The sequence below is a fragment of the Trichomycterus rosablanca genome, chromosome 16, assembly GCF_030014385.1.
Source record: "Trichomycterus rosablanca isolate fTriRos1 chromosome 16, fTriRos1.hap1, whole genome shotgun sequence".
Taxonomy (NCBI): domain Eukaryota; kingdom Metazoa; phylum Chordata; class Actinopteri; order Siluriformes; family Trichomycteridae; genus Trichomycterus; species Trichomycterus rosablanca.
In genome coordinates, this window is record NC_086003.1 from 6,768,375 (window position 1) to 6,793,434 (window position 25,060).

The 25,060-nt window shown below is 45.7% G+C and overlaps 1 protein-coding gene across 5 annotated transcripts in view; it reads right to left on the reverse strand.

The window, feature by feature from the left end:
- The window catches only part of rapgef1b (Rap guanine nucleotide exchange factor (GEF) 1b), a 77,387-nt gene that overhangs the window by 34,039 nt on the left and 18,288 nt on the right, over nucleotides 1–25,060 (reverse strand). For 2 of the 5 annotated variants that reach the window (XR_010015000.1, XM_063011458.1), the window contains exons 2-11: nucleotides 16,739–16,884; nucleotides 14,932–15,110; nucleotides 13,264–13,420; nucleotides 13,055–13,143; nucleotides 10,956–11,108; nucleotides 9,618–9,659; nucleotides 8,620–8,740; nucleotides 6,204–6,387; nucleotides 4,077–4,487; nucleotides 2,704–2,888 (exon numbers count right to left, since the gene is read on the reverse strand). Coding sequence is in view for 4 of the 5 variants with exons in the window: in XM_063011458.1 (XP_062867528.1) it covers nucleotides 2,704–2,888; nucleotides 4,077–4,487; nucleotides 6,204–6,387; nucleotides 8,620–8,740; nucleotides 9,618–9,659; nucleotides 10,956–11,108; nucleotides 13,055–13,143; nucleotides 13,264–13,420; nucleotides 14,932–15,110; nucleotides 16,739–16,884 (1,667 nt within the window). In the remaining variant the exon portion in view is untranslated. Of the gene's footprint in view, nucleotides 1–1,309; nucleotides 1,469–2,703; nucleotides 2,889–4,076; nucleotides 4,488–6,203; nucleotides 6,388–8,619; nucleotides 8,741–9,617; nucleotides 9,660–10,955; nucleotides 11,109–13,054; nucleotides 13,144–13,263; nucleotides 13,421–14,931; nucleotides 15,111–16,738; nucleotides 16,885–25,060 lie in introns of all 5 variants that reach the window. The other 3 variants (XM_063011461.1, XM_063011459.1, XM_063011460.1) reach the window with 3 other exon arrangements.

The window sequence follows — 25,060 nt, forward strand, 5'->3', positions numbered from 1 at the left end:
TATACACATTGCATCGCACGCTTCTGTGTATGGGGCTGCGTAGTGGCAGGCCAGTCAAACGCTGACTGCTCTGATGAATCCTGTTTTGAATCCTGGCATGTGTGCATCTTTTACCCAGAATACACTGTAGGACAATGCACCACTATGACCTGCTGATAATGTTCCAGGACTCAGATGCCTTGTGGAATCCAAGTCTCAGCTGATCAGAGCTGTTTTGACAACATATTGGGCAGTGGGACAATCCATCCATCCATCCATCCATCCAACCATCCAACCATCCAGCCACCCATCCACCCATCCACCCATCCATCCATCCATCCATCCATCCAACCATCCATCCATCCAACCAACCATCCAGCCACCCATCCATCCATCCATCCATCCAACCAACCATCCAGCCACCCATCCATCCATCCATCCATCCATCCATCCGTCCGTCTCAACCTCTTTTGGCCAGTGATCCTATTTAAGGGCTAAATTTAAGAACACCACTCTATAAAAAAAACACCACAATGTGAGATATTTTCTATTGCAGTCCTATAAATCAGTGCGTATTTATCATTTAACAATCCAAAGTGATCACTGCGGAGAGTCTGAGCTCTGAGTTTGAATCTCAGCAATGCTGTGGACCTGGGCATCCTACAGACAGTGTCTGAGAGAGGGAGGGCGGGTCAAATAGGGTTTCGTCTTGCTTTTGCTGTTGCTGAGGGGATTTACACAGAGCATTGCGTCAGCAGCTACACGTGTATCGAAGGGTATGTGTGCAAGTCTGCGTCTCTACCCGACCAGAACATGTGGGAAGGGGTGGGTCTGGGTTTCAAGTGGCAAGGGGTGGGTTTGAGAATTCCTTTGCAATGTACCAAAGGAATTCCAAGAGGGAATAAGAGACAACTAGATTGGTGGGAAAAAGGGAGGACATTGCAACTCTTTATGTACCTGATATTTTATATACAGTATATCTCTATATAGTGGATCTAACATTCATTCAGAATTATGTAGGTTGAATATTAAATAGATTTCAATTTGAACTTGAAGAATTTAAACACTGAAAGCAGAAAAAGCTCAGAACTGATGAACGTAAGAGGCAGAGCATAAATAAAGCATTCACATTAGGACAGGGTTCTCAATCTGTGGCCTAGGACAAATGAAAAGTCCAGCCCACACTTCTGTACTAGGTCTTGTACATATTTCTCTATATGAATGCGTGGGTGTGGCCTGCGAGTGTTTAATGGCTCATTTTAAGAATATTAGTTAATATCAGACTGTACATTCCACAACACTGCAGGAAGGTGCCTCGGTCGTCACTCACCGTGGGCGTGGTCAGAGAGGCATGGCCACTGAGGAAGGAGTTCGACATGGACAGGCTGAGGCCGATAGAAGACTCCGCCTCCTCCGTGGCGCCGGTGGACGGAGGGAGGAGAGAAATGGAAGAGGAAGTAGAGGAAGAGGGAGAGGAAGAGTAAGATGCCTAGACAGAGAAAGACAGGAAAAGAGGAGAGCAGAAGAAAAAGAAAGAAATAAGAAATATTAAGAAAAAGAGAATGATATAAGCTATTAACAGTGGGGGAGAAGTACACATGGTAAGAAGTGTAGAAAGAAAAGTGACAGAAAGAAGAAAGAAATAAAGAAATGCTACACTATATAGCCAAATGTATGTAGACACCTCTTTTAAGTATGCGGAACAGGTGTTTTAGCCATGCTGATTTCTACCAGGTGTATAAAATCAACTACAGTGGATGTATTACAGTGGATGATTATCTCTTCATCACGGCACCTCTTAGTGGGTGAGATATACAGTATTAGGGACCAGGTGAACATTTTATCCTCAAAGTTGATGTTAGAAGCAGGAAAAATGGGCGAGCGTGAGGATTTGAGTGAGTTTGACAAGGGCCAATTGTGATGGCTAGACGACTGGGTCAGAGCATCTCCAAAACTGCAGCTCCTGTGGGGTGTTCCCGGTCTGCAGTGGTCACTATCTATTAAAAGTGGTCCAAAGAAGGAACAGGCTACAGAATCACGGGCAACCAAGGGTCCAATTCCTTGGCCGTGATCCGCATTATCGATTCGGCACAGTTTTTACGCCGGATGCCCTTCCTGACACGACCCTCCCTATTTATCCGGGCTTGGGACCGGCACTACAATGCACTGGTTTATGCATCCTAGCGGACCGGTACCTATAGGACAATTCAGTGTCTCCAATTAGCCTGGCTGCATGTTTTTGGACTGTGCTCTCCCCACGCAGACACGGGGAGAACATGCAAACTCCGCACAGAAAGGACCCGGACCGCCCCGCCCGGGGATCGAACCCAGGACCTTCTTGCTGTGAGGCGACAGTGCTACCCACTTAGCCACCGTGCCACCCATCCAACAGACGAGCTACTGAAGCTCAAATCAAAAAATGCTTCAGGAACGGTTTGAGGAGCACAACGACGAGTTTGAGGTGTCGACGTGGCCTCCAGATTCCCCAGATCTCAATGCAATCGAGCATCTGTGGGACGTGCTGGACAAACAGGTCCGATCCGTGGAGGCCCCACCTCACAACTTTCAGCTGTTAAAGGATCTGCTGCTAATATCATGGTGCCAGATACCACAGCACACCTTCAGGGGTCTAGCGGAGTCCATGCCTTGACAGATCAGGACTAACACAATATTAATTAGGTGGTCATAATGTTATGCCTGATCGGTGTGTGTGTTTCTGCATACCAGTTGTCTCTGTTTGGGTGGTAGAGCAGGTGGCGGTGGGGTTTCGTAGCTCTCGTTGGAGCCGTACACCTCCTGAAAGCGTTTGTTCCTGCGCTGCTCGTAGATTCGTTCGCTCTGAGGAGTCTGGTAGAAGACGGACGGCTGAGGCTCGGAGTAATCCTCCACGAACTGCATGTACTGCAAAACTGAACACACAGGCGGCATGAACAGTGCATCCAGTGCTTTGTTACTACAATTGTTTAGTATATTTGTCACATGACATGGTCTCAGATCCTAATGTAAAATGTACTATAAGACAGAGGAACATGAGGAAACATTAAATTGCTTCCAATTGGCTCTTCTACCAGATCATCAGAACGGGGTTCATGTTAGGATGTTGACTAGGCCACATTAAAACAGCGGGATATTCCACTGGCACACCAGCGCCGAGATTCTTAACATTTATATTACATTTTTAGCATTTAACAGACGCTTTTATCCAAAGCGACTGACAGTACTGTGACAGTATACTGTACAATCTAAGCAACTGAGGGTTAAGGGCCTTGCTCAAGGGCCCAACAGTTGCAACCTGGCAGAGGTGAGACTTGAACCGGCAACCTTCTGATTACTAGTCCAGTACCTTAATCACTAGGCTACAACTGCCCATACATAATCTTATAATACATGATAAAACTACTCGGCTGGGCGCCATCTAGGGGGCATGATTGGCAGTGCCTGCAGGCAGGGATGACCGGAATATGTGGGCGGGGTCTTCAAACGTGTGTGAGGCGCTTGTAGAGTGCATAAGTGAAAAAGGTCGGGGGAGGCGTGATCGGCAATGTACCCTCCTCAACTGCAAAAAATCGGGAATCCCCAGCAGCGGAAGACAATGATTGGCTCGTTCAGGGGTCGGATAGTGGAGGGGATTCCTCATAACTGATGAAATTACGACCTCTGATGGCTGATCGATGGCGCCTGCACAGAGACGGGGGATAATGGAGATCGGTGCGTGACTCTCCATAAGCAAGACTGAAAAGATGCAGTCGGGTACTGCACACGTGTCAGAGGGGCGTGTGCTAGTCAGGATTGGAGGTCAGCATCAGTAGAGAGGAATCGGGTAGTTGGATATGACTAGATTGGAAGGAAAATTAAGGGAAAATGCAAAATAAATAAATAAATAAATGAATGATTGCAAAGATTTTAGTTAGTTTACCCTCTACAGTGCATAATATTATAGAAAGATTCTGAATCTCTGATTTTATTTGCATTCCTCTTACTGTCCTATCTTTCCTGGAATTTAGGTTTGGCCAACAGTAAACACACTTATACACACATGGCATCACATGTATCAGGATCTGTTAAATTAGAGGTAGAAGTAAGGTAAAGTAACATACTGGTTTTGCTTTTCTTTTCTGGCAAAGGTGGCGGGCTGTCGCTCGAAGACGTGCGCTCCATCCCGTTGGCTAGAGTAGGCGTGCCCAACGAAGTGGGCGTGTCTTCATCGGAAGGCCGGAACTCGGACAGCGGGTAGGACGACAGGATGGGTGCGGAGCGCCTCTTTTTCTGTGGGAGCGCCGGGGGACGTTGGCCGTTGGCCGTACCCGTCGAGGCCCGGTAGTCTCGGCTTACCACGGGGGCACTGAAGCGGGGTTGAGCGGGGACGGGGGACGTCAGGGGACACTCTGTGAGACATTCTGGGAGGGGGCTGAGACAGCCGCTGGGAACCGTGGGAAATGGCAAGTGTTCGGATACAGAGAGGTCCTGGTGGAGGAAGTCGTAGTCGGGGTCGTATCCTTCTGTGTTATCTAGGAGAAAAAATAGAGAGGGAGGGAAACAGGAAAGAGAATTATTAACTGGTATATGTATTTGTTTAGCTGCAATACTAGCATAGGTTGCTTCCATATACACTATATTGCCAAAAGTATTCGCTCGTCTGCCTTCACACACATGAACTTGAGTGACATCCCATTCTCAATCCATAGGGTTTAATATCATGTCGGCCCACCATTTGCAGCTATAACAGCTTCAACTCTTCTGGGAAGGCTTTCCACAAGGTTTAGGAGTGTGTTAATGGAAATTTTTGACCGTTCTTCTAGAAGCGCATTTGTGAGGTCAGACACTGATGTTGGATGAGAAGGCCTGGCTCGCAGTCTCCGCTCTAATTCAACCCAAAGGTGTTCTATCGGGTTGAGGTCAGGACTCAAGTTCTTCCACACCAAACTCGCTCATCCATGTCTTTATGGACTTGATTTGTGCACTGCTGCGCAGTCATGTTGGAACATAAAGGGGCCATCCCCAAACTGTTCCCACAAAGATGGGAGCATGTGCAAAATTGTCCAAAATATCTTGGTATGCTGAAGCATTAAGAGTTCCTTTCACTGGAACTGAGGGCCGAGCCCAACTCCTGAAAAACAAAAACAACCCCACACCATAAACCCCCCTCCACCAATCTTTACACTTGGCACAATGCAGTCAGACAAGTACCGTTCTCCTGGCAACCGCCAAACCCAGACTCGTCCATCGGATCGCCAGACGGAGAGGCGTGATTCGTCACTCCGGAGAACACGTCTGCACTGCTCTAGAGTCCAGTGGCGGCGTGCTTTACACCACTGCATCCGACGCTTTGCATTGCGCTTGGTGATGTAAGGCTTGGATGCAGCTGCTGATCTGAAGGCCACGTGAAGTCTGGAGGTCTGTAGCGATCGACTCTGCAGAAAGTTGGCGACCTCTGCGCACAATACGCCTCAGCATCCGCTGATCCCGCTCTGTCATTTTACGTGACCTAACACTTCGTGGCTGAGTTGCTGTCGTTCCCAATCGCTTCCACTTTGTTATAATACCACTGACAGTTGACTGTGGAATATTTAGTAGCGAGGAAATTTCACGACTGGACTTGTTGCACAGGTGGCATCCTATCACGGTACCACACTGGAATTCACTGAGCTCCTAAGAGCGACCCATTCTTTCACTAATGTTTGTAGAAGCAGTCTGCATGCCTAGGTGCTTGGTTTTATACACCAGTGGCCATGGAAGTGATTGGAACACCTAAATTCAATGATTTGGATGGGTGAGTGAATACTTTTGGCAGTATAGTATATTGTGGGGTCACTAAAGCAGATCATTCTGGTCTGCATACCTGATTTGGTACAGTTTTTGCACCAGATGCCCTTCATGAGGCAACGATCCTCATTATTATCCGGGCTTTGGACCGACTAGGCTGTTTGGGCATTTCTTATTATGAGTGGTTCTAATAAAGAGGCCAGCAAGTTTAAACAGCATTTAAGAATCCCAACAACACTGCTGCACCTGATATACTCATACTGGAACAACACATGGTATGTTGGTATGTTATTACCAAGATTGTGCCATATGGAGATGGGTAAAACATGCCAAACCAAAGGCATGGTTCGAACCCAGGTCTCCAGGATGCTGGAGATGTGCTCAGCTCCTCAAATATTCTACATTAAAACCCAAGTGTAAAATAAAAGCAATGCTAAGTGTGTATGTGTGTGTGTGAGTACCAAGTGTCTCACAGCTGGTGTTGCGTGAGCACTGGCCGCTGTCCCTCTCAAGTGACGAGAGCTGCTCGTCCGATTTGCTGAGTTTGGCCATGATGCTGCAGGGCGAGAGGCGAGGCGAGTCCCCGCCGCATGATTGGCTGCCGCCCGAGAAACGTCTCTGCAGAAGCTCCACTTCGTGATCCTGCTGCGATTACCGTGGAGACGACAAACAAAAACAACAAAGGCAATTTAGGGTGGGAACAGACAGGGTAGTTAAGCACTGGAATGAGTGCTAAATGAATAATGAGATGATGTGTGTTAGTGTTGGGGAACACTAAGTAATGAGCTTTGTCTTTATTAATAAATCATAAAATGTTAATGGATGATTATAATTGTAACAGATGATCACATTCTGCTTCAACTAATAATTAACTGAGCGATTTACAGGGAGTGATATTCCTGCCTGAGAAGGGTTCACTTTTGATTTATGATCATATTAATAAAGAAATAACATAAGAAATAACAGCTGTTGCTGTTTAGGTGGATTTGTTCTTGCAGACTGGGATTACTATTTTCGCTTAGTTTTCGAGGTTTACCCCGGTCGCCATCAGTCTTGGAAGGCTTTGTGTCCTTGAACAATAATGCCAGGGGACATAAGCTAACATAGGTTAACTGTCAATGTTGGGGTCAGAGCCTTCCCTAAATACCTAAGTAGGGTAAAGATGTTCCCAATTAAGGTATAATTCTGGGTCAAAAGATGCATATGGACATCAGCGTTGTCAGCGTTTTAATATGGGGTAGATTAAAGGCCAGGGTCATGGACAGGATCTGTTTTTATGGTCTGTACCTTTTTGAGACCTTTTGGATTCAGGTTAGGAGTAAGGAGGTATTTAGGTCTATTTTTTTTAACGCTGCAGGTTAATAGTCAAGTGTCAGGGTAAGAACTAGGTCTGTTCCAGCTTACTGGTCATGAGTAGGATTCATATCTGCTTGAGAGTTTAAAGCTACAGGTTAGGGAGTTTATAAAAATTCCAGTTTAGAAATGTGCATTTACGATTAGGGTCTGCATCTGTTTAAGAAATCCAGGGTAAAAGTCAGGGGTCATGTGTAGGGTCTATTTGTTAGAGAGGTCCAGGTTAAAGGTCTGAGCTCTGAGGTTCTGTACCTGTCTAAAAGTTGAATGTTATAGGTCTAGGGTCACTGTTAGGTTATGTGCTGTTTTAGAGTTAAATGTTATAGATCAGGGGTTACAGTTAGGTTACAGGTCAAATGTTACAGTTAGGGTCTATTATATGTTTGAAAGTTCCAGGTTAAAGATCTGGGGTCTGAGGTTTTGTACATGTTTTAGAGTTAAATGTAATAGGTCAGGGGTCACTGCAAGGTTCAGTGTTGTTTTAGAGTCAAAAGTTATAGATCAGGGGTCACAGGTAGGATCTGTTTGTTTTAGTGGTCCAGGTTAAAGGTTAGGGAGTCTGTAGAACATTCTGTAAGTGTCAAGGTAAAGGGTCACTGTTAGGTTCTGTGCTGTTTCAAATGTTAGTCAAATGTTATAGGTCAGAGGTCACAGTGAGGTTACAGGTCAAAGGTTACAGTTATGGTCATATGTTTAAGAGGTCCAGGTTACAGGTCAGGGGTTACACTTAGGGTTTGCATCTGTTTAAGAGTTCCAGAGTACAGGTCAGGGGTTACCGTTAGGGTGTGCATCTGTTTAAGAGTTACAGGGTACAGGTCAGGGGTCACAATTAGGGTTTGCATCTGTTTAAGAGTTACAGGGTACAGGTCAGGGGTTACCGTTAGGGTGTGCATCTGTTTAACAGTTCCAGGGTACAGGTCAGGGGTCACAATTAGGGTTTGCATCTGTTTAAGAGTTACAGAGTACAGGTCAGGGGTCACAATTAGGGTGTGCATCTGTTTAAGAGTTACAGGGTACAGGTCAGGGGTCACAATTAGGGTTTGCATCTGTTTAAGAGTTACAGAGTACAGGTCAGGGGTCACAATTAGGGTGTGCATCTGTTTAACAGTTCCAGGGTACAGGTCAGGGGTTACAATTAGGGTGTGCATCTGTTTAAGAGTTACAGGGTACAGGTCAGGGGTCACAATTAGGGTTTGCATCTGTTTAAGAGTTACAGAGTACAGGTCAGGGGTCACAATTAGGGTGTGCATCTGTTTAACAGTTCCAGGGTACAGGTCAGGGGTCACAATTAGGGTGTGCATCTGTTTAAGAGTTAAAGGGTACAGGTCAGGGGTCACAATTAGGGTGTGCATCTGTTTAAGAGTTACAGGGTACAGGTCAGGGGTTACAATTAGGGTTTGCATCTGCTTAAGAGTTCTAATCTACAGGTCAAGGGTTATAATTAGGGTCAGTTTGATTTAGAGTTACAGGTTACAGCTTACAGGTCAGAGGTTATTATGAGAGTTCCAGGTTAAAGTTCTGTACCTGTCTAAGAGATCCGGACGGCAGGCTAAGGCCACAGTTGGTCCTGCTCATGGGCGCTACTACTGCGACACGGGTCGGCGAGTGAGCAGACTGGCGTTTCTTCGGTGGTAGAGCAGGCGGGCTGTGGGGGGGGGGGTATCAATCAGTGTTCGCACACACTAATTTTACACTAATGTAAAAATACATTACAGAAAGTTCAGGTTATATAAATCACCACACAAACATTACTACAAAAACACACACAGGAAGGGTCTTATAGAAAACCTAGTGAGCTGCCTTGCTGCCTACTGCCTACCTGGGCAGCTGCCTAAATAGAGAGGATTCTAATCTAATAAGACGACTAATGGAACTCATAATGCAGATTATTTATGCAGTTTTTGCTTACTAAGCTCATGGCTAGTACCTAACTCAAACCAATGGGATGAGGTGGCACAACCCGCTAGCTATGCCAGCTTTTTTGTAAGAAAAGTTGTGCAGCACTGAATGCTGGGATTGCCTTCAGCGCTAAGGAACCATCAGATGCTCCCTCATTATTCAATCAGTTTACACCTTCAAAATAAGGCACCTCAGTAGGCAGCATTTTAAGGCATCTAAGAATTTAGACATGCCTTCTTCTCGGGAGCGCGTAGGATGACGTAAATGTGTCTATGTAGAGAGCTCACTAGGTTTTCAGACAGACCCACAGTGCAATATTGTCAAAAGGTCCAGTGCCGGAACTGGATATTTACACACACGCAAAGCAACGTTAGTGAGACTAAATTCCCACTGACCAACTAAAGAAAGAAGGATGGCTGACCGATCACAGCCTGTCAGAGGGAAACGGTTAAAAGGGAAAATCACTCTTTGGTCGTTCATGCAAATTTGCACTCAGGATTTGGTTATTCTGTTATTATTGGCCGACATTCTGCACTGTGTGTCATGTGATCGCATGCACGTTGCCGCCCCTGTCCGATCAGAGGGTCAACAGAGCACACTGAGCGCCTGCCTGGGTGACGTACATTTCTGTCGCCAAGGGACTGGTGCACGACTGCATCCTGCTCCTGACGCAGGACGACCAGACGTCGATGGAGGGACGCAGGGCGAGACGAGCACCAGAAGACACAGAGAAAGAGAAAGGAATGAAAGCAGAGAGAGACAAAATATGATGACAGGAGACAAAACATGAAAATACATGTAAGAAAAGACCAATCAGCCATAACATTAAAACCACCTCCTTGTTTCTACACTTACTGTCCATTTTATCAGCTCCACTTACCCTATAGAAGCACTTTGTGGTTCTACAATTACTGACTGTAGTCCATCTGTTTCTCTGCATGCTTTGTTAGCCCCCTTTCATGCTGTTCTTTAATAATCAGGACCCCTGAACCCCTACAGAGCAGGTATTATTTGGGTGGTGGATCATTCTCAGTACTGCAGTGACACTGACATGGCGGTGGTGTGTTAGTGTGTGTTGTGCTGGTATGAGTGGATCAGACACGGCAATGCTGCTGGAGTTTTTAAACACCTCACTGTCACTGCTGGACTGAGAATAGTCCACCAACCAAAAATATCCAGTCAACAGCGCCCCGTTACCACTGATGAAGGTCTAGAAGATGACCGACTCAAACAGCAGCATTAGATGAGCGATCGTCTCTGACTTTACATCTACAAGGTGGACCAACTAGGTAGGCGTGTCTAATAGGGTGGACAGTGAGTGGACACGATATTTAAAAACTCCAGCAGCGCTGCTGTGTCTGATCCACTCATACCAGCACGACACACACTAACACACCACCACCATGTCAGTGTCACTGCAGTGCTGAGAATGATCCACCACCTAAATGATACCTGCTCTGTGGGGGTCCTGACCATTGAAGAACAGAATGAAAGGGGGCTAACAAAGCATGCAGAGAAACAGATGGACTACAGTCAGTAATTGTAGAGCTACAAAGTGCTTCTATATGGTAAGTGGAGCTGATAAAATGGACAGTGCGTGAAGAAACAAGGAGGTGGTTTTAATGTGAGAGGAAACCAGCATTTAGGCAAGTCCAGATGTTTCAGTACCACCCATTGCTAACACGTGGATCAAAAATTTATCCGTTACTTCAACTTGTGGTAGTTAGACGCAATTCTGTCTCAGTATTACTGTGGCCCTGTGGACAAAGCTAGGTCTGTAGAAACTACAGTGGACTGCACAAAGCCCTGACCTCTGTACAAACACGAATCTGAAGACTCAAACCCCAAACCCGGGTCTCTGTAATAAGGCACCACACCAATTATCCCTAATGTTTATATCATAATGTTTTGCCATGACCATAAAGAACCCGTACTAACACACAAGATGCTCCCAGTCTTACCTGTGCTCTGCTAACTTCACTCCTGGTAGAGGAGGTTTGGGCGGAGCTTGTTCCTCCTCAGATATGTCAGTCAGGCTATCGGTGGGTGTGGCCACAGGTGGGGTCTTGCTCAGGATCTCCTTTTCTCTCTCAGTTAGAGGCATTTCACACATGCTGGGGGACAAACGGAACAGAAATCGATTCAAAGGGCCAAACAAAGAGAAACAGAAAACAGAGTATCAGAAAATAGTCAAAAAGAGAAATTACTGTCTTAATGATATTGATTGGTTTATTGATAACATACCAGGATTTATAACTACACTGCTCAAAAAAATCATTATACTTAATCATCACAGTATAACACAAAGTTAAACTTCAGGAATATCAATCATAAGCGATTGTGAATCAAGTTCACCTGCTTTGGTGCAAAGAAAAGTGACAACAGGTGCACCGGAGAGGCAACAGCAAGACAACCCCCAAAAAGGGAATGGTTTTGCAGGTGCTGGCCACAGAAGAACACTACTGGTAGAATGAAGCGGTACCTGCAGCCCTTTCAGGTTGCACAGGCAGTCCAGTGAGATGACATCCTAAGAGCCATTGTCAGACCTAACCCTGGTGCAGTGAGCCCTGGGTTCCTCCTGGTGCAGGACAATGCCCGGCCTCATGTGGCCAGAGTGTGTAGGCAGTTCCTGGACGACGAAGGCATCGATGCCATTGACTGGCCCTCACGTTCTCCAGACCTGAATCCAATTTGAGAACCTCTGGGACTTGATGTATCAGTGCATCTGAGACCGCCAAGTCGCGCCACAGATTGTCCAGGAGCTCACTGATGGAGGACATCCCTCAGGACACCATCCCCCATCTCATCAGGAGCGTGCCCAGACGTTGCTGGGAGTGCATACAGGGACGTGGGGGGCTATACATACTACTGAGTAACAACATGTGAAAAAGCCTATGATTCCAATGTTTTACTCTGATTTTCGGGATGAATTTGAGTCCAGCTCTCCATGGGTTGATGATTTTGGTCTCCATTGACTGTTGTTATGTCATTTTGTTTTTAACTAATTACACAATTTATATCAGTACAGATTTTCAACTTGAATCTTTCATTCATCGAGATCTGATGTGTGATTAAGTGTTCCCTTAATTTTTTTGAGCAGTGTATATCAACATCAGACCTCAAACTGCTCAAACAGGCAACTTGACCACTACAAGTCCTGTAGACCACCCAAGGACGATGGGTACCTGTTGAGTCTGGTTCCTCTCAAGGTTTCTTCCATATAATATTAAGGGTGTTTTTCCATTCCACTGTTGCCGTACTTCACGTGGCCTTCAGATTAGCTCAGGAACAGCGTGTAGAGAGCTTCATGGAATGGGTTTCCATGGCCGAGCAGCTGCATCCAAGCCTTACATCACCAAGCACAATGCAAAGCGTCGGATGCCGTGGTGTAAAGCACGCCGTTACTGGACTCTAGAGCAGTGCAGACGTGTTCTCTGGAGTGACGAATCACGCTTCTTCATCTGGCGATCCGATGGACGAGTCTGGGTTTGGCGGTTGCTAGGAGAACGGTACCTGTCTGACTGCATTGTGCCAAGTGTAAAGTTTGGTGGAGGGGGGATTAAGGTGTGGGGTTGTTTTTGTTTTTCAGGAGATGGGCTCGACCCCTTAGTTCCAGTGAAAGGAACTCTTAATGCTTCAGCATACCAAGAGATTTTGGACAATTTCCTATTCCCAACTTTGTGGGAACAGTTTGGGGATGGTCCCTTCCTGTTCCAACATGACTGCGCAACAGTGCACAAAGCAAGGTCCATAAAGACGTGGATGAGTGAGGTTGGTGTGGAAGAACTTGACTGGCCTGCACAGAGTCCTGACCTCATTGCCATAAACACACTCCTAAACCTTGTGGAAAGCCTTCCCAGAAGAGTTAAAGCTGTTATAGCTGCAAAGGGTGGGCCGACATCATATCAAACCCTATGGATTAAGAATGGGACGTCACTGAGGTTCATATGCGTGTGAAGACAGACGAGCGAATACTTTTGGCAATAAGTCAAAGCAGCATTTATGAGGTCAGCACTGTTTCTGTTATTTTGTCCACCAATAATGACAACTATATCTTTACCTCTCTGCCTTGGCCGAAGGTAGCGCTGGCTTTGTGGGAGATGTGGGGGACGGCTGCTCCTGTTTTTCTATAGTGAGTTTGACCAGCTCCTGTCACACACAAGAACAAAAGAGCCATTTTAGTGCACACTGTTACACCTTACACTTCATCCAAACATAGTAAATAAATATAGGATCTGATCCTGAACACCACCAGTGAACATGTCGTACCTTCACTCCGTCAAGCACGGCCTTTATTACAGCCGTGACCGTCGCCACCGTTTCTTTGTCAACGAGGTCGATGCCTTCCAGCATCACCTGGTCGGCCCAGCGGATGAGATTAGCCAAACTCTGACACACGCGGTTGTGACATGAAGATACGGCGGAACTGAAGAGAGGAAAAGAGAGCGAGAGCACCGTTATGAACAAACGTTTAAAAACCGATACCACTGCTCTAAATCTGACCAAAAGTATGTGGACATCAGACCATGAGCTTGCTGGACAACCCATTCAGAATGGGTGGGCAGTAATATACAGTAGAATGGTTGTAACAGCCTTTACTCATGGGAACTTGTCTATTCCACCAAATAAGCATTTGTGAGGTCAGGTAATGAGATCAACGTTCCAATTCATCCTAAAGGTTTTATGGTCAAGAAGTCCTGGGCGGTATGGATTTTTCGTATACCACCATACCATACCATAGCAAAGTAAGCAGTAGTGTGTCTAAATAATTTGCCTTATGAGTTTGATTGGTCATCTTATTAGAATCCTCTCTACTTAGGCAGCTGCCTAGGTAGGCAGTAGGCAGCAAGGCAGCTCACTAGGTTTTCAGACAGACCCAAACTTTACATCTGGTTTTAGGAGGAATAGAAAGCATTACACTGATCAGCCATAACATTAAAACCACCTCCTTGTTTCTACACACACTGTCCATGTTATCAGCTCCACTTACCATACAGAAGCACTTTGTGGTTCTACAATTACTGACTGTAGTCTATCTGTTTCTCTACATGCTTTGTTAGCCCCCTTTCATGCTGTATACCACAGAGCAGGTATTATTTGGGTGGTGGATCATTCTCAGCACTGCGGTGACACTGACATGGTGGTGGCGTGTTAGTGTGTGTTGTGCTGGTATGAGTGGATCAGACACGGCAATGCTGCTGGAGTTTTTAAACACCTCACTGTCACTGCTGGACTGAGAATAGTCCACCAACCAAAAATATCCAGCCAACAGCGCACCGTGGGCAGCGTCCTGTGACCACTGATGAAGGTCTAGAAGATGACCGACTCAAACAGCAGCAATAGATGAGCGATCGTCTCTGACTTTACATCTACAAGGTGGACCAACTAGGTGGGATTGTCTAATAGAGTGGACAGCGAGCGGACACGGTATTTAAAAACTCCAGCAGCGCTGCTGTGTCTGATCCACTCATACCAGCACAACACACAGGGTGAAAGCAGGCTATGTAGAGAAACAGATGGACTACAGTCAGTCATTGTAGAACTACAAAGTGCTTCTGTAAGTGGAGCTGATAAAATGGACAGTGAGTGTAGAAACAGGGAGGTGGTTTTAATGTTATGGCTGATCGGTGTATTTGTATACATATGTGGGGTAAAAGCGTGTGCTAAACGTTGCCAAGTTGAACGTTTATAAACTTGTTTAAGTCTGTGCAGTTTTCATCGCAGTAAGTGGTCTAAATAAGTACTAAGTGGAACTAGTTCCAAGTGTGTCTGTGGTACACTTTATGCCTTTAAGCTCATGATTACTACATGGAACAGCGATGAATAACACACACACACACACACACACACACACACACACACACACACACACACACACACACACACACACACACACACACAATACCCCGCCCCTTATACAAACACGCTCGTTCTCACCTGTATTGTATCCTTGCCTCCACCTGCATCAAAGGCAGAATGGCCTCCAGCACCTTGCTGGCAGAACCAGGCAGCATCTGCAGAACTTTGGTGTCCACCGACATCTTGTCTACGATGGTCTTAAAATATCGCAGGGCGCTCACCACCTCCTTCTCCTGCTCCTCCAATCGACTCACCTTCTGCATGTATGAGTATAGAAATATTAAACAAAGCTACCAGATGATATCAGACACAGAACAGTGGGAGCTCAGCAATTAAGGTACTGGACTAGTAATCAAAAGGTTGCTGGTTCAAGCCCCACCACAGCCAAGTTGCAACTGTTGGGCCACTTAGCAAGGTCATTAACCTTCAATTGCTTGAGATGTGTCCAGTACCAATGTGTTAAGACGGTTTGGGTAGAATTGTTGTGTGTATGTAAAATTGATGTAAGGAATTAAAGTGAATATAAGCTGGTCTAGTAGAATCTGTGTAGTGTACGAGGAGAGGTATGTGTGTAGAATCTGTTTATGTGGAGTTAGTTTAGGGCTGGTCCGAGTAGAATTTGGCTTAATTTTAGAATTTTTTTGTGTATTATTAGGAGAGTGGTGTGCTAGAGTGGTCGTATCTAATTACCCGATTGCATTACGCTCCTTCTCTACTGATGCTGACCTCCACTATGACCGAGGAGAGCCGAGACTTACACACGCCCCCTTCCGACACGTGTGCAGTAGCCGACTGCATCTTTTCACCTGCACGAGGCGAGTTCATAAGCGGATCAGCTTTGTATACGGAGAGTCACACGCTGATCACATTATCCCTCGTCTCTGTGCAGGCGCCATCGATCAGTTAGCGGAGGTCGTAATTGCATCAGTTATGAGGAATCGCCTTCGGCACCCTCGCTTGAACAACAAGCCAATCATTTTTTGTTCGTGTAGGCGCCCAGCCTGCCGGTAGCAGAGCTGAGCTTCAAACCGACAAGTTCGAGATGTCAGCTCTGGTGTGCTGGCGTGTTTTACTGCTGCACCGCTTGAGTTTCGCTGATCTGCAGTTCTGAGGTGCACAAATAGGCCCACCATAGGCTTCAGGTAGTTTAGTGATGTATGATAATAGCATATTGATTTTAATTTTTTTTTACCCCTTTTTCTCCCACTTTAGCGCATCCAATTTCTACCCGTCAGTCATCCTCTCACTAATGCTGGTCCCCGCTCCTGATTGGGGCTGACGAAGCTGCTCCACGCCCCCTCCGACACGTGCACAGCAATCGACCGTCTTATCACCTACACTTGACGAGTGTAGCGTGGCGAAGCACTGCGTACGGAGGATCACACCCTTCCACCGCACTCCTTCCCATCTCCATGCAGGCGCCACCAATCAGCCAGCAGAGGGCGTAATCGCACTAGTCTGAGAGAGAGTCCCCATCTGGCTAAGTCCCGCCCCTAATCTGAACAACCGGCCAATCGTTGTTCATGCAGCCGCCCAGCCTTCAGCCGGCAAGGCAGAACTGAGATTCGATACCATTTAGCATATTGATTTTTATTCTTCTTAATAAAATGCAACAGGACCCCCTCTGGGCTTACTGAGCCCCTCTAGTGGGCCATGCCCCCCGGTTGAGAACCACTGCCCTAAAGTGCAGTGCCACGCCCCCCGTATCTACAGCTATTCTGAGTAGATTTTGTGCAGTGTGTGTAAGGCAAATCTTGGGTAGAATTTGTACAAGGTGTGTACATTTTATTTTAGGTAAAACTGTGTATAAAGTAGGTTTGAGTAGAGTTTTAAACAGTATTCATGAACGTTTGACAGCGTTTGCATTATTGCTAGAATTTGTGACCTTGTTGATGGGTTTCTCGGTGCTCTTGACGGCCGGCTCAGGCTGGACCTGTTTGCTCTTCTTGGATGGTGTGCGCTTGATCTTGGGTGAGTGAAACTTATCCATCAGCTTCATGGTGAAGGACGAGATGTGAGACCTCTGAGAGTCTGAAAACACAACAGAAGACAGGAAGGGATGAGTGGATGACGTTTCATTGGGAACCCTTTTATACGAGGATGTGACTTTCCACCATTAGGAAAATGTATTCATACATTTTTTGGTTAAGTGGCATTTAGTGACAGTACAGTGTTAAAGCAATTGAAGGTTAAGGGCCTTGCTTACGGGCCCAACAGTGGCAACCTGGCAGCAAGCTTTCGATTACTAATCCAGTACCTTAACCACTAGGCTACAATGCCGGAAACGATGGGCACGGGGCTGAAACACACCCTAAACAAGGCGGCAACCTATCACAGAGCAACGCACACAAATGTACACTGATTAGGCAAAACATTATGACCACTGACAGGTGAAGTGAATAACACTATCTGATTATCTCTTCAGGCAGCAAGTGAACATTTCATCCTCAAACTTGATGTGTTAGAAGCTGAAAAAATGGATGAGCGTCTGGTGACAAGGGCCAGATTGTGATGGCTAGACGACATGTGGGGTGTGTCCCGGTCTGCACTGGTCAGTATCTATCAAAAGAGGTCCAAGCAAGGAACAGTGGTAAACCGGCGATAGGGTCATGGGCGGCAAAGGCTCATTGATACACGTGGGGAGCGAAGGCTGGCCCCTGCTGAAGAAGTTAAGGCTGGTTCTGATAGAAAGGTGTCAGAATACACAGTGCATCACAGTGTCAGAAGGTGGTCATACTGTTATGCCTGATCGGTGTATTCACTCGCACCTACAGGCAATTTACTGCGGCTTTTCATTATTAGCTACAAATGCGCCTGCCCAAGCCCCTGACGGTGGCTGGGATTCGAACACACAACCTTCCGAATGAAAGCCAAAGCTCCACCCACTTATGCATGAGCTAATGTGTTCCGTGTTCTGCCATTAGACTGTAAAGCTGACATCACTTTGGGCTGAACGTTTATCATACTAAAAATCCTCCTAACATCATTCTGTGTGTGTGTGTGTGTGTGTGTGTGTGTGTGTTGAAGCAAAATGACAGTATTACTGCCCCCGCCTCAATAAATAAAGGAATGTAAGGGTGTGTAAAGTGGCTGATTACTCTGTAGGAAACTGCATGGGTGTTAGTATGTGTGTGTGTGTTTTAATCTGAAAGCCATTGTTACCACGAGGGGCTCTGCCTTTCCGTCTCGAGCATGGCCAGAACAAAGCTTTGCGAGCAAGAGAGGAAATAATATCATAACTTAAACGAGTTGGAACCACACCTGAACGTGAGAGAACACACACACACACACACACACACAAAAGCCCCTTTGACACTTAAGACTCATGTAAATACAGGGATAGCTTTACCTGTAATGGCACGACTGTGTTTTTCCCATACGCAGCCTTCAAAACGCAATTTACCGTGTTTGCACCCTTTCGTATGTGGCCGACCCAATACTGAACCAACTGCACTCTTAACCCCCTACTTTAACAACACTGCAATAACAAGTACTGAAGTGCAATAACTTTCTTTCAAATGTGCAATACCTGTACTGCATATACTGTAATACCTCTACATGTGAAATCTAGAGCACAGATGCACTTTTTAGGGATCAGGGATCCCCGATTGCAGTCGAGGTGGGTATATTGCTGCTCACGCCTCCTCTGACCCGCGCGTAGCCCCTAGCGGAACCCTTTTCACTAGGGATGTCCCGATCACGGTTTTTTGTTCCCGATCCTTAATTTTGATCCCGATCCGATACCGAGTCTCAAACCGATACTTTTCTATTTTCTAGATATTGTCTAGATAAGAAGTGGATAATACAGTGCACACTTCAAGTACATTACAGTTTTTCAAATGAATCCAATGTACATGTTTAACAACTGAATAGCTCTGCAGTGCTGTAGGAAAAAAAATGCCTGCATCCAAGCTATTGCTTAATGTTCTTTTATTTTTACAAAATAAAACTAAACAAACTTAGTGCAGCATTGTAGTAGTAAAACTAGAACACTCAAAATGAAGTGAAGGTTCTTTTTGAGGAAAATCAGCATCTCAATGGTTTGATGGACGTTTCTACACGAAGTGAGTGTGTTTTGACCCTTTGGGGCTTCCATAGTGCATGGAATAGCGTGCTTGGCTAACGCGATGACTCTAGCTGTCCGCTATTCGGTACCGTAACAGAAGAAGTTAATAAAGTGTTCTGCTCCCGACAATATGTGAATATACCGTGTATTTATTTCTTTATTAAGCTAGTGCATCACTATGTTGTTTTGTAAACCGGAGTGATCCTTGACTCACACACCATATAAACAGTAAAATTCTACAGTAATGAACGCAGCTGCTACTACCGCCTCGTGAAACGCTCACATTGCAGACGTTACACTTCACTGTTGGACTTGTTTCACTTTCCAGCGGACATGCTGACGTAAAACAAAGGATCGGACTTAGGATCGGCTTTAGTAAAGCCGATACCGATCAGTTAAAAAATGCCTTGATCGGCCCCGATTCCGATCTTTGAGATCGGATCGGGACATCCCTACTTTTCACCCATGCATTCTGCACAGGCGCCTCTCTATCTGCCAATCAGGGTCCTTACACAGCGTTTGAAGACCCCACCCATAGAGTCCGGTCATCCCGACCTAGCAGAAACGTGTCTTCTGCAGGCACTGCCAATTATGCCCGCTAGATGGCGCCCAGCCGACCGGTGGCAACGGTGAGTTTCGAACCGAGGAGTTCAGAATCTTGGCGCTGGTGTGCTAGCGGAATATCCCGCTGTGCCACCTGGTCGCTTTTCCTACTGTAGTTTAAGTGAAAAACAGACCATAGATATGAATCTGCTGAAACCCTGTAACTACAAAGTGTATATATACAGTATATATTGATATATATATAGGTTAGTAAGGTTAGTAAGGACTGTGATAGCCTAGTGCAGCGATCCCCAACCTTTTTTTGCACCACAAACTGGTTTCATTTAAGATGTAATTTTACGGACCGATGGGGGTGGGAGGATTTAAAATAGAATAACACCACTACTCACAAATGGCCAGTGATAGCTCAGTGGTTAAGGTACTGGACTAGTAAACAGAAGGTTGCCGGTTCAAGCCCCGCCACCACCAAGTTGCCACTGTTGGGTCCCTGAGCAAGGCCCTTAACCCTCAATTGCTCATTGTGTAAGTCGCTTTGGATAAAAAGCGTCTGCTAAATGCTGAAAATGTTCAAATGTTCACAAATGATGGAAAATCAGTGGGAACCCTGAGCTTTTTTCACTGCAACAAGACGCTCCCACCTAGTGGTGATTGGAGACAATAACACCCGAAGTGTGTTGGACATAAAAGCAGTGTTTCATTGCTTTTGTAGCAATCTCTAATTATTTATTCTGTCTGTGCGGCCCGGGAATAAATTATGCACCGACCGGTACCGGTCCATGACTCAGTGGTTAGGGACCACTGGCCTACTGGTTAGAGCTTTGGGCTTTGGTCGGAAGATTGTCAGTTCAAATCCAGACTCTGCTATGCAGCCACTGTTGGGTCCTTGAGCAAGGCCCTTAATCCTGTCTGCTCCAGGGGTGCCGTACAATGGCTGACCCTGCGCTCTGACCCCAGCTTCCAAATGAGCTGGGATATGAGAGAAAAAGAAATTCGCTGTACTGTACACGTGTATATGTATATATGACAAATAAAGGCGTTCTTCTAAAAAAGCGACAATTAAGCTGTAATACAATCTGAGCAATTAAGGGTTAGGGGCCTTGCTCAAGGGCCCAGCAGTGGCAAACTTGGCGTCGGTGGGGTTTATACCAATGTATGAGAAATGTAATAAATCATGAGAAAACTGTGCAGAAATTGTTCATAGCCAAATTGAATTAAAAGTGTAATCCACAAATAGACACGTTCCCCCAAGCCATAATTAAATACATGTCCGATATCCCGGTCGGTGGTGGCACGTGTGCGCACACACCCACACACACAGTCAGCCGGTCAGCATTAGCTAAATCATCTAGAGCGAACCTAATCCACATCAATGCGAATTGAATTTAGAATAGAAACACACCACACACACACACACTTTCATTTATTTCAAGAGCAGGACACACACACACCTGTCCTTGCAACCTCCACCTTCCTACATAGCTACCATTTCCTGCTTTGACTGCAGTTTGACCTATTAACTTCCTGCCTGCCCCCGAGTGCAGGCCATGACTTCCGGTGCCACCCATCCTGAACGCAAAGCTAAAACTTGCTGTCTCAGAGCTGACCGATACACCGCGCACAGGCCTCGAATGTCACGCTGAGTCACATCGTATGTACACTGTCGGAACTGAGACTGGAGTGAGTGTGAGGGTTCAGACTGCTGATTTGAGACTCGCCCTCACCCACCCTCAGTGTGCATGTGCCACCTAGGTGTTCAAACTCAGTTAGACAAAGAAGGCTGCAGTTCTAATACGGATTTATTTATTTATTAGGATTTTAACGTCATGTTTTACACTTTGGTTACATTCATGACAGGAACTGTAGTTACTCATTACACAAGATTCATCAGTTCACAAGTTTAATGTCACACACAGTCATGGACAATTTTGTATCTCCAATTCACCTCACTTGCACGTCTTTGGACTGTGGGAGAAAACCGGACCTCCCCCCACCACCTAGGACCTTCTTGCTGTGAGGCGACAGTGCTACCCAACCGTGGAACTATTGCAGATAAAAATGACAAACACTGAAGCTGTCTGACCAGATGTTAAACATACAGCGCTCAGGTGGTGCAGTGGTAAAACAAGTTAACACACCAAATCTCAGCCCTGCTACCGGCAGGCTGGGCACCTGTACGGATAATGACTGGCTCGTCCGAGGTCGAAAATGCCGAAGGGGATTCCTGATGACTGCTGCAATTACGACCTCTGCTGGTGCTCCTGCACAGAGACGGGGAATAACAGAGATCGGTGATCAATACGGATCACCATATGAACCTGCCTCATGCAGGTGAGCCTGAGAAAAATAATAATTATTAAATAAACTTGTACGCAAATGCCCCCTTGTGGACGCTTTATGTAACATCTTGTAAACCACAGAGAGAGTAAGATGCATTGCTTGTGTTGCCCGCGTTCATGGACAAAATGTGGGTTTGAAAACCCTGGTCGTCGGTTCGAATCTCAGCTCTGCTACCGGCAGGCTGGGCGCCCACACGGACAACGATTGGCTCATTACTGATGCAGTTACGACTAGAGATGGAAGGATCGATCGGCTATGTATCGGTATCGGCCGATTTTTAATCGAAATATGCGATCGGCGATCGGCCGATATTTCCCAAATTTAGCCGATCCCAAAGCCGATCACGTGATATATAGAGTCCACCTCCATGTTAAGCTTAACAGCTCAGTGGATTGATCCAGATTTACCCCTTTTCCACCAAAAAAGCCATGGTTCTGTTCAGGTTTCTTAGAACCTTGGTGTTCTGTAGAAAACCGACGCGCGTTTCCACCAGTTTTTGAGAACCAAGCAGCGTCATCGACGGTGGGCGTTATTACTAAGAGTTAAGAGAGGTAATAATAACATGGTGGAGTGTGTGGATTATGTGCGAGCATTTGTGCTGCTGTTACAGATGTTTGTTTTTATGTAAAAAGCATCAATTAACTATCTGTGATAAGAAGACGTGACGTGTTTGTCTCAGTTGTTGTTTTCTTTAGTTTATTGACGTGAGAGGAGTTTTGCGCTTCGCTTTCACCGCGACTCTCGGCGCAAATAGCCGATTTGCTCATCGCTCGGCTTGAGCGATAAAACATCATTAAAGTTCCACAACACGAACATCCATCTGTGTGAAATAAACATCAAATCCACTCTAAAATACCACATGTATCTGTGTTTAGCTGGATTTACACGTGTGGTGTTTATGCAGCTCGGGGAGTTGAAAAAGCTTCGCGCTTTATTTTTCATGTTAAGCGTGTTCGTTCTGTCCGGGTCACTTTTATCTCGTAATATCACACAATTCACCTTTTTAAAGGCGCTTTGAAAATATCAGCGGCAAACTGGCTCGAAATGTAATCAGGCGATAAGCTCCATACGAGACCCCAGCTGACGCCATTGTTGCTGTCGCTATGCTGTACAACATGACACGCCCACTGACGGACGTCACGGTTCGGGCTGAAATACCCAAGTATTCTGTGGTGCCAGATCGGCCCGCTAGTTCGCTGTCTGGAACCCCTTTTTTCCGGTGGAAACACGCGGAACCGGTTCAAAATCAAGTTCGGGAACCGGAACGGGCTCCGTGCCGCGTCGGTGGAAAAGGGGTAATTTTGAGCTACAAAGCACCGTTCTGCACGAGAGTTTACAGGCTCTCACACAGCTCGTGCTCTGATGGCTCTGAGTTCCACAGCATGTTTCAGTTGTGGTTAATTCCAAAGAGTAAAACACGTCATCTTGAGAGACAATGCATGTAACATCACAAAATTAAACAGTCAATACTGCAATAATTAAACGTAGCCCTTAACTAAAATGGAAAAACAGTAAATCAAACAAATACAGTGAAAATACTGCAATCATTAAATTTAGACCATAAATTATTTTTAACATGTAAAAACAGTAAATGAAACAGTTAATGCTACAATAATTAAACATAGCCCTTAATGTTTTTTTTATTTTTTTTTAAATAAATTTAGCACGTACAATTTCGTCCCATCTATCATCCTCTCATTACTGCTCCTGATTGGGGCTGACGAGGCCGTTCCACGCCTCCTCCGAAACGTGCACAGCCAATCGACCGTCTTATCACCCACACTTGACGAGTGTAGCGTGGCAGAGTACTGTGCACGGAGGATCACACACTCCGCCACACCCCCTCCCGTCTCCATACGGGCGCCACCAACCAGCCAGCAGAGGGCGCAACCGCCCCGTTCCTGAGAGAGCATCCCCTACGGTCTCAAGTACCGCCACCCACCCGGACAACAGGCCAATCGTTGTCCATAGCCGCCCAGCCTCGACCGTGAAGGCAGAGCTGGATTCGAAACGACGCTCCTTCGAAATCCAGCTCTGGTTGCAGCGCGTGTCTTTTACCGCTGCGCCACCTGAGCGGCAGCCCTTAATGTTTTAAACAAAAAAACAGTGAATTAAACAAACTACTGCAATCATTAAATTTAGACCATTAATTATATTATAAACAGTAAATTACATCAATGCAGTCAAAATTGCAGTCTTTAAACTCAGACCCTGGATTACTTTAAAACGAGTAACTGCAACCATTAAATGTAGATCTTACGAAAAACAGCAAATTAAACACTGAAATCACGCAGTTATCATAGGTCTTGAATTAATTATAGATGAAATATAACAGCAGCTGTATAAAATATGGAACGTTTGAAATTAAACAACTGGGCCTGTTTTATTTCTTTTCACAAAGAGTAATATTTCAGCTTTTAGGGATGACAGTCTGTTCCTCTTTTCAGTCAGTATATTTGAAGCGATGCTAAACAATCTTTCACTATCCACGCTTGTGCACGGCGCATATTGCACTATTGACTGTTTAATTTACTGTTTAAAAACAATTCGAGTTCATTTTAAATCAATTCAAGATCTACATTTAATGGTTGAAGTTTTTCGTTTAAAATAACCCAGAGTCTGCGTTTAATGATTGCAGTTTTTACTGCATTTATTTAATTTACTTTTTTTGTTAGAAATTAATTAATAGTCTAAATATAATCATTACAGTATTGGCTGTATTTGTTTGATTTACTTTGTTTATTTACTGCTAATTTTAAGCTAAAAGTTGCATGTTCGACATGTACCCTGTTCGGTACTAAGAGGAGATCGGCGATCTGAATTGGCCTCAAAAACGCTGATCGGTCCATCTCTAATTACGACCTTTGCTGGCTGATTGCGGGCAGCTGCACAGAGACGAGGGACAATATGAACAGGGTGTGTCTCTCCATGCGCAAAGCTGATCATATGAAGGATGAAAAGATGCGGTCGGCTACTGCACACGCGTCGGAGGGGCGTGTGTTAGTCACGGCTTCCCTCGGTCACAGTGGGGGTCAACATCAGCAGAGGGGAAGCTTAATGTAATCGGGTCATTGGATATGACTAGATTGGGAAGAAAATTGGGGGGGAAATGCAAAATGGCATTGTGGTACTAATCCAACTTGGTCCAACAATCACTTCCGGGTGTTCAGCGCCAAGTCAATACCTCGCCCTCCCTAGTTTGTGGTGTGTGTGCAGGGTGCCATGCAGTCTAGGGAAAAG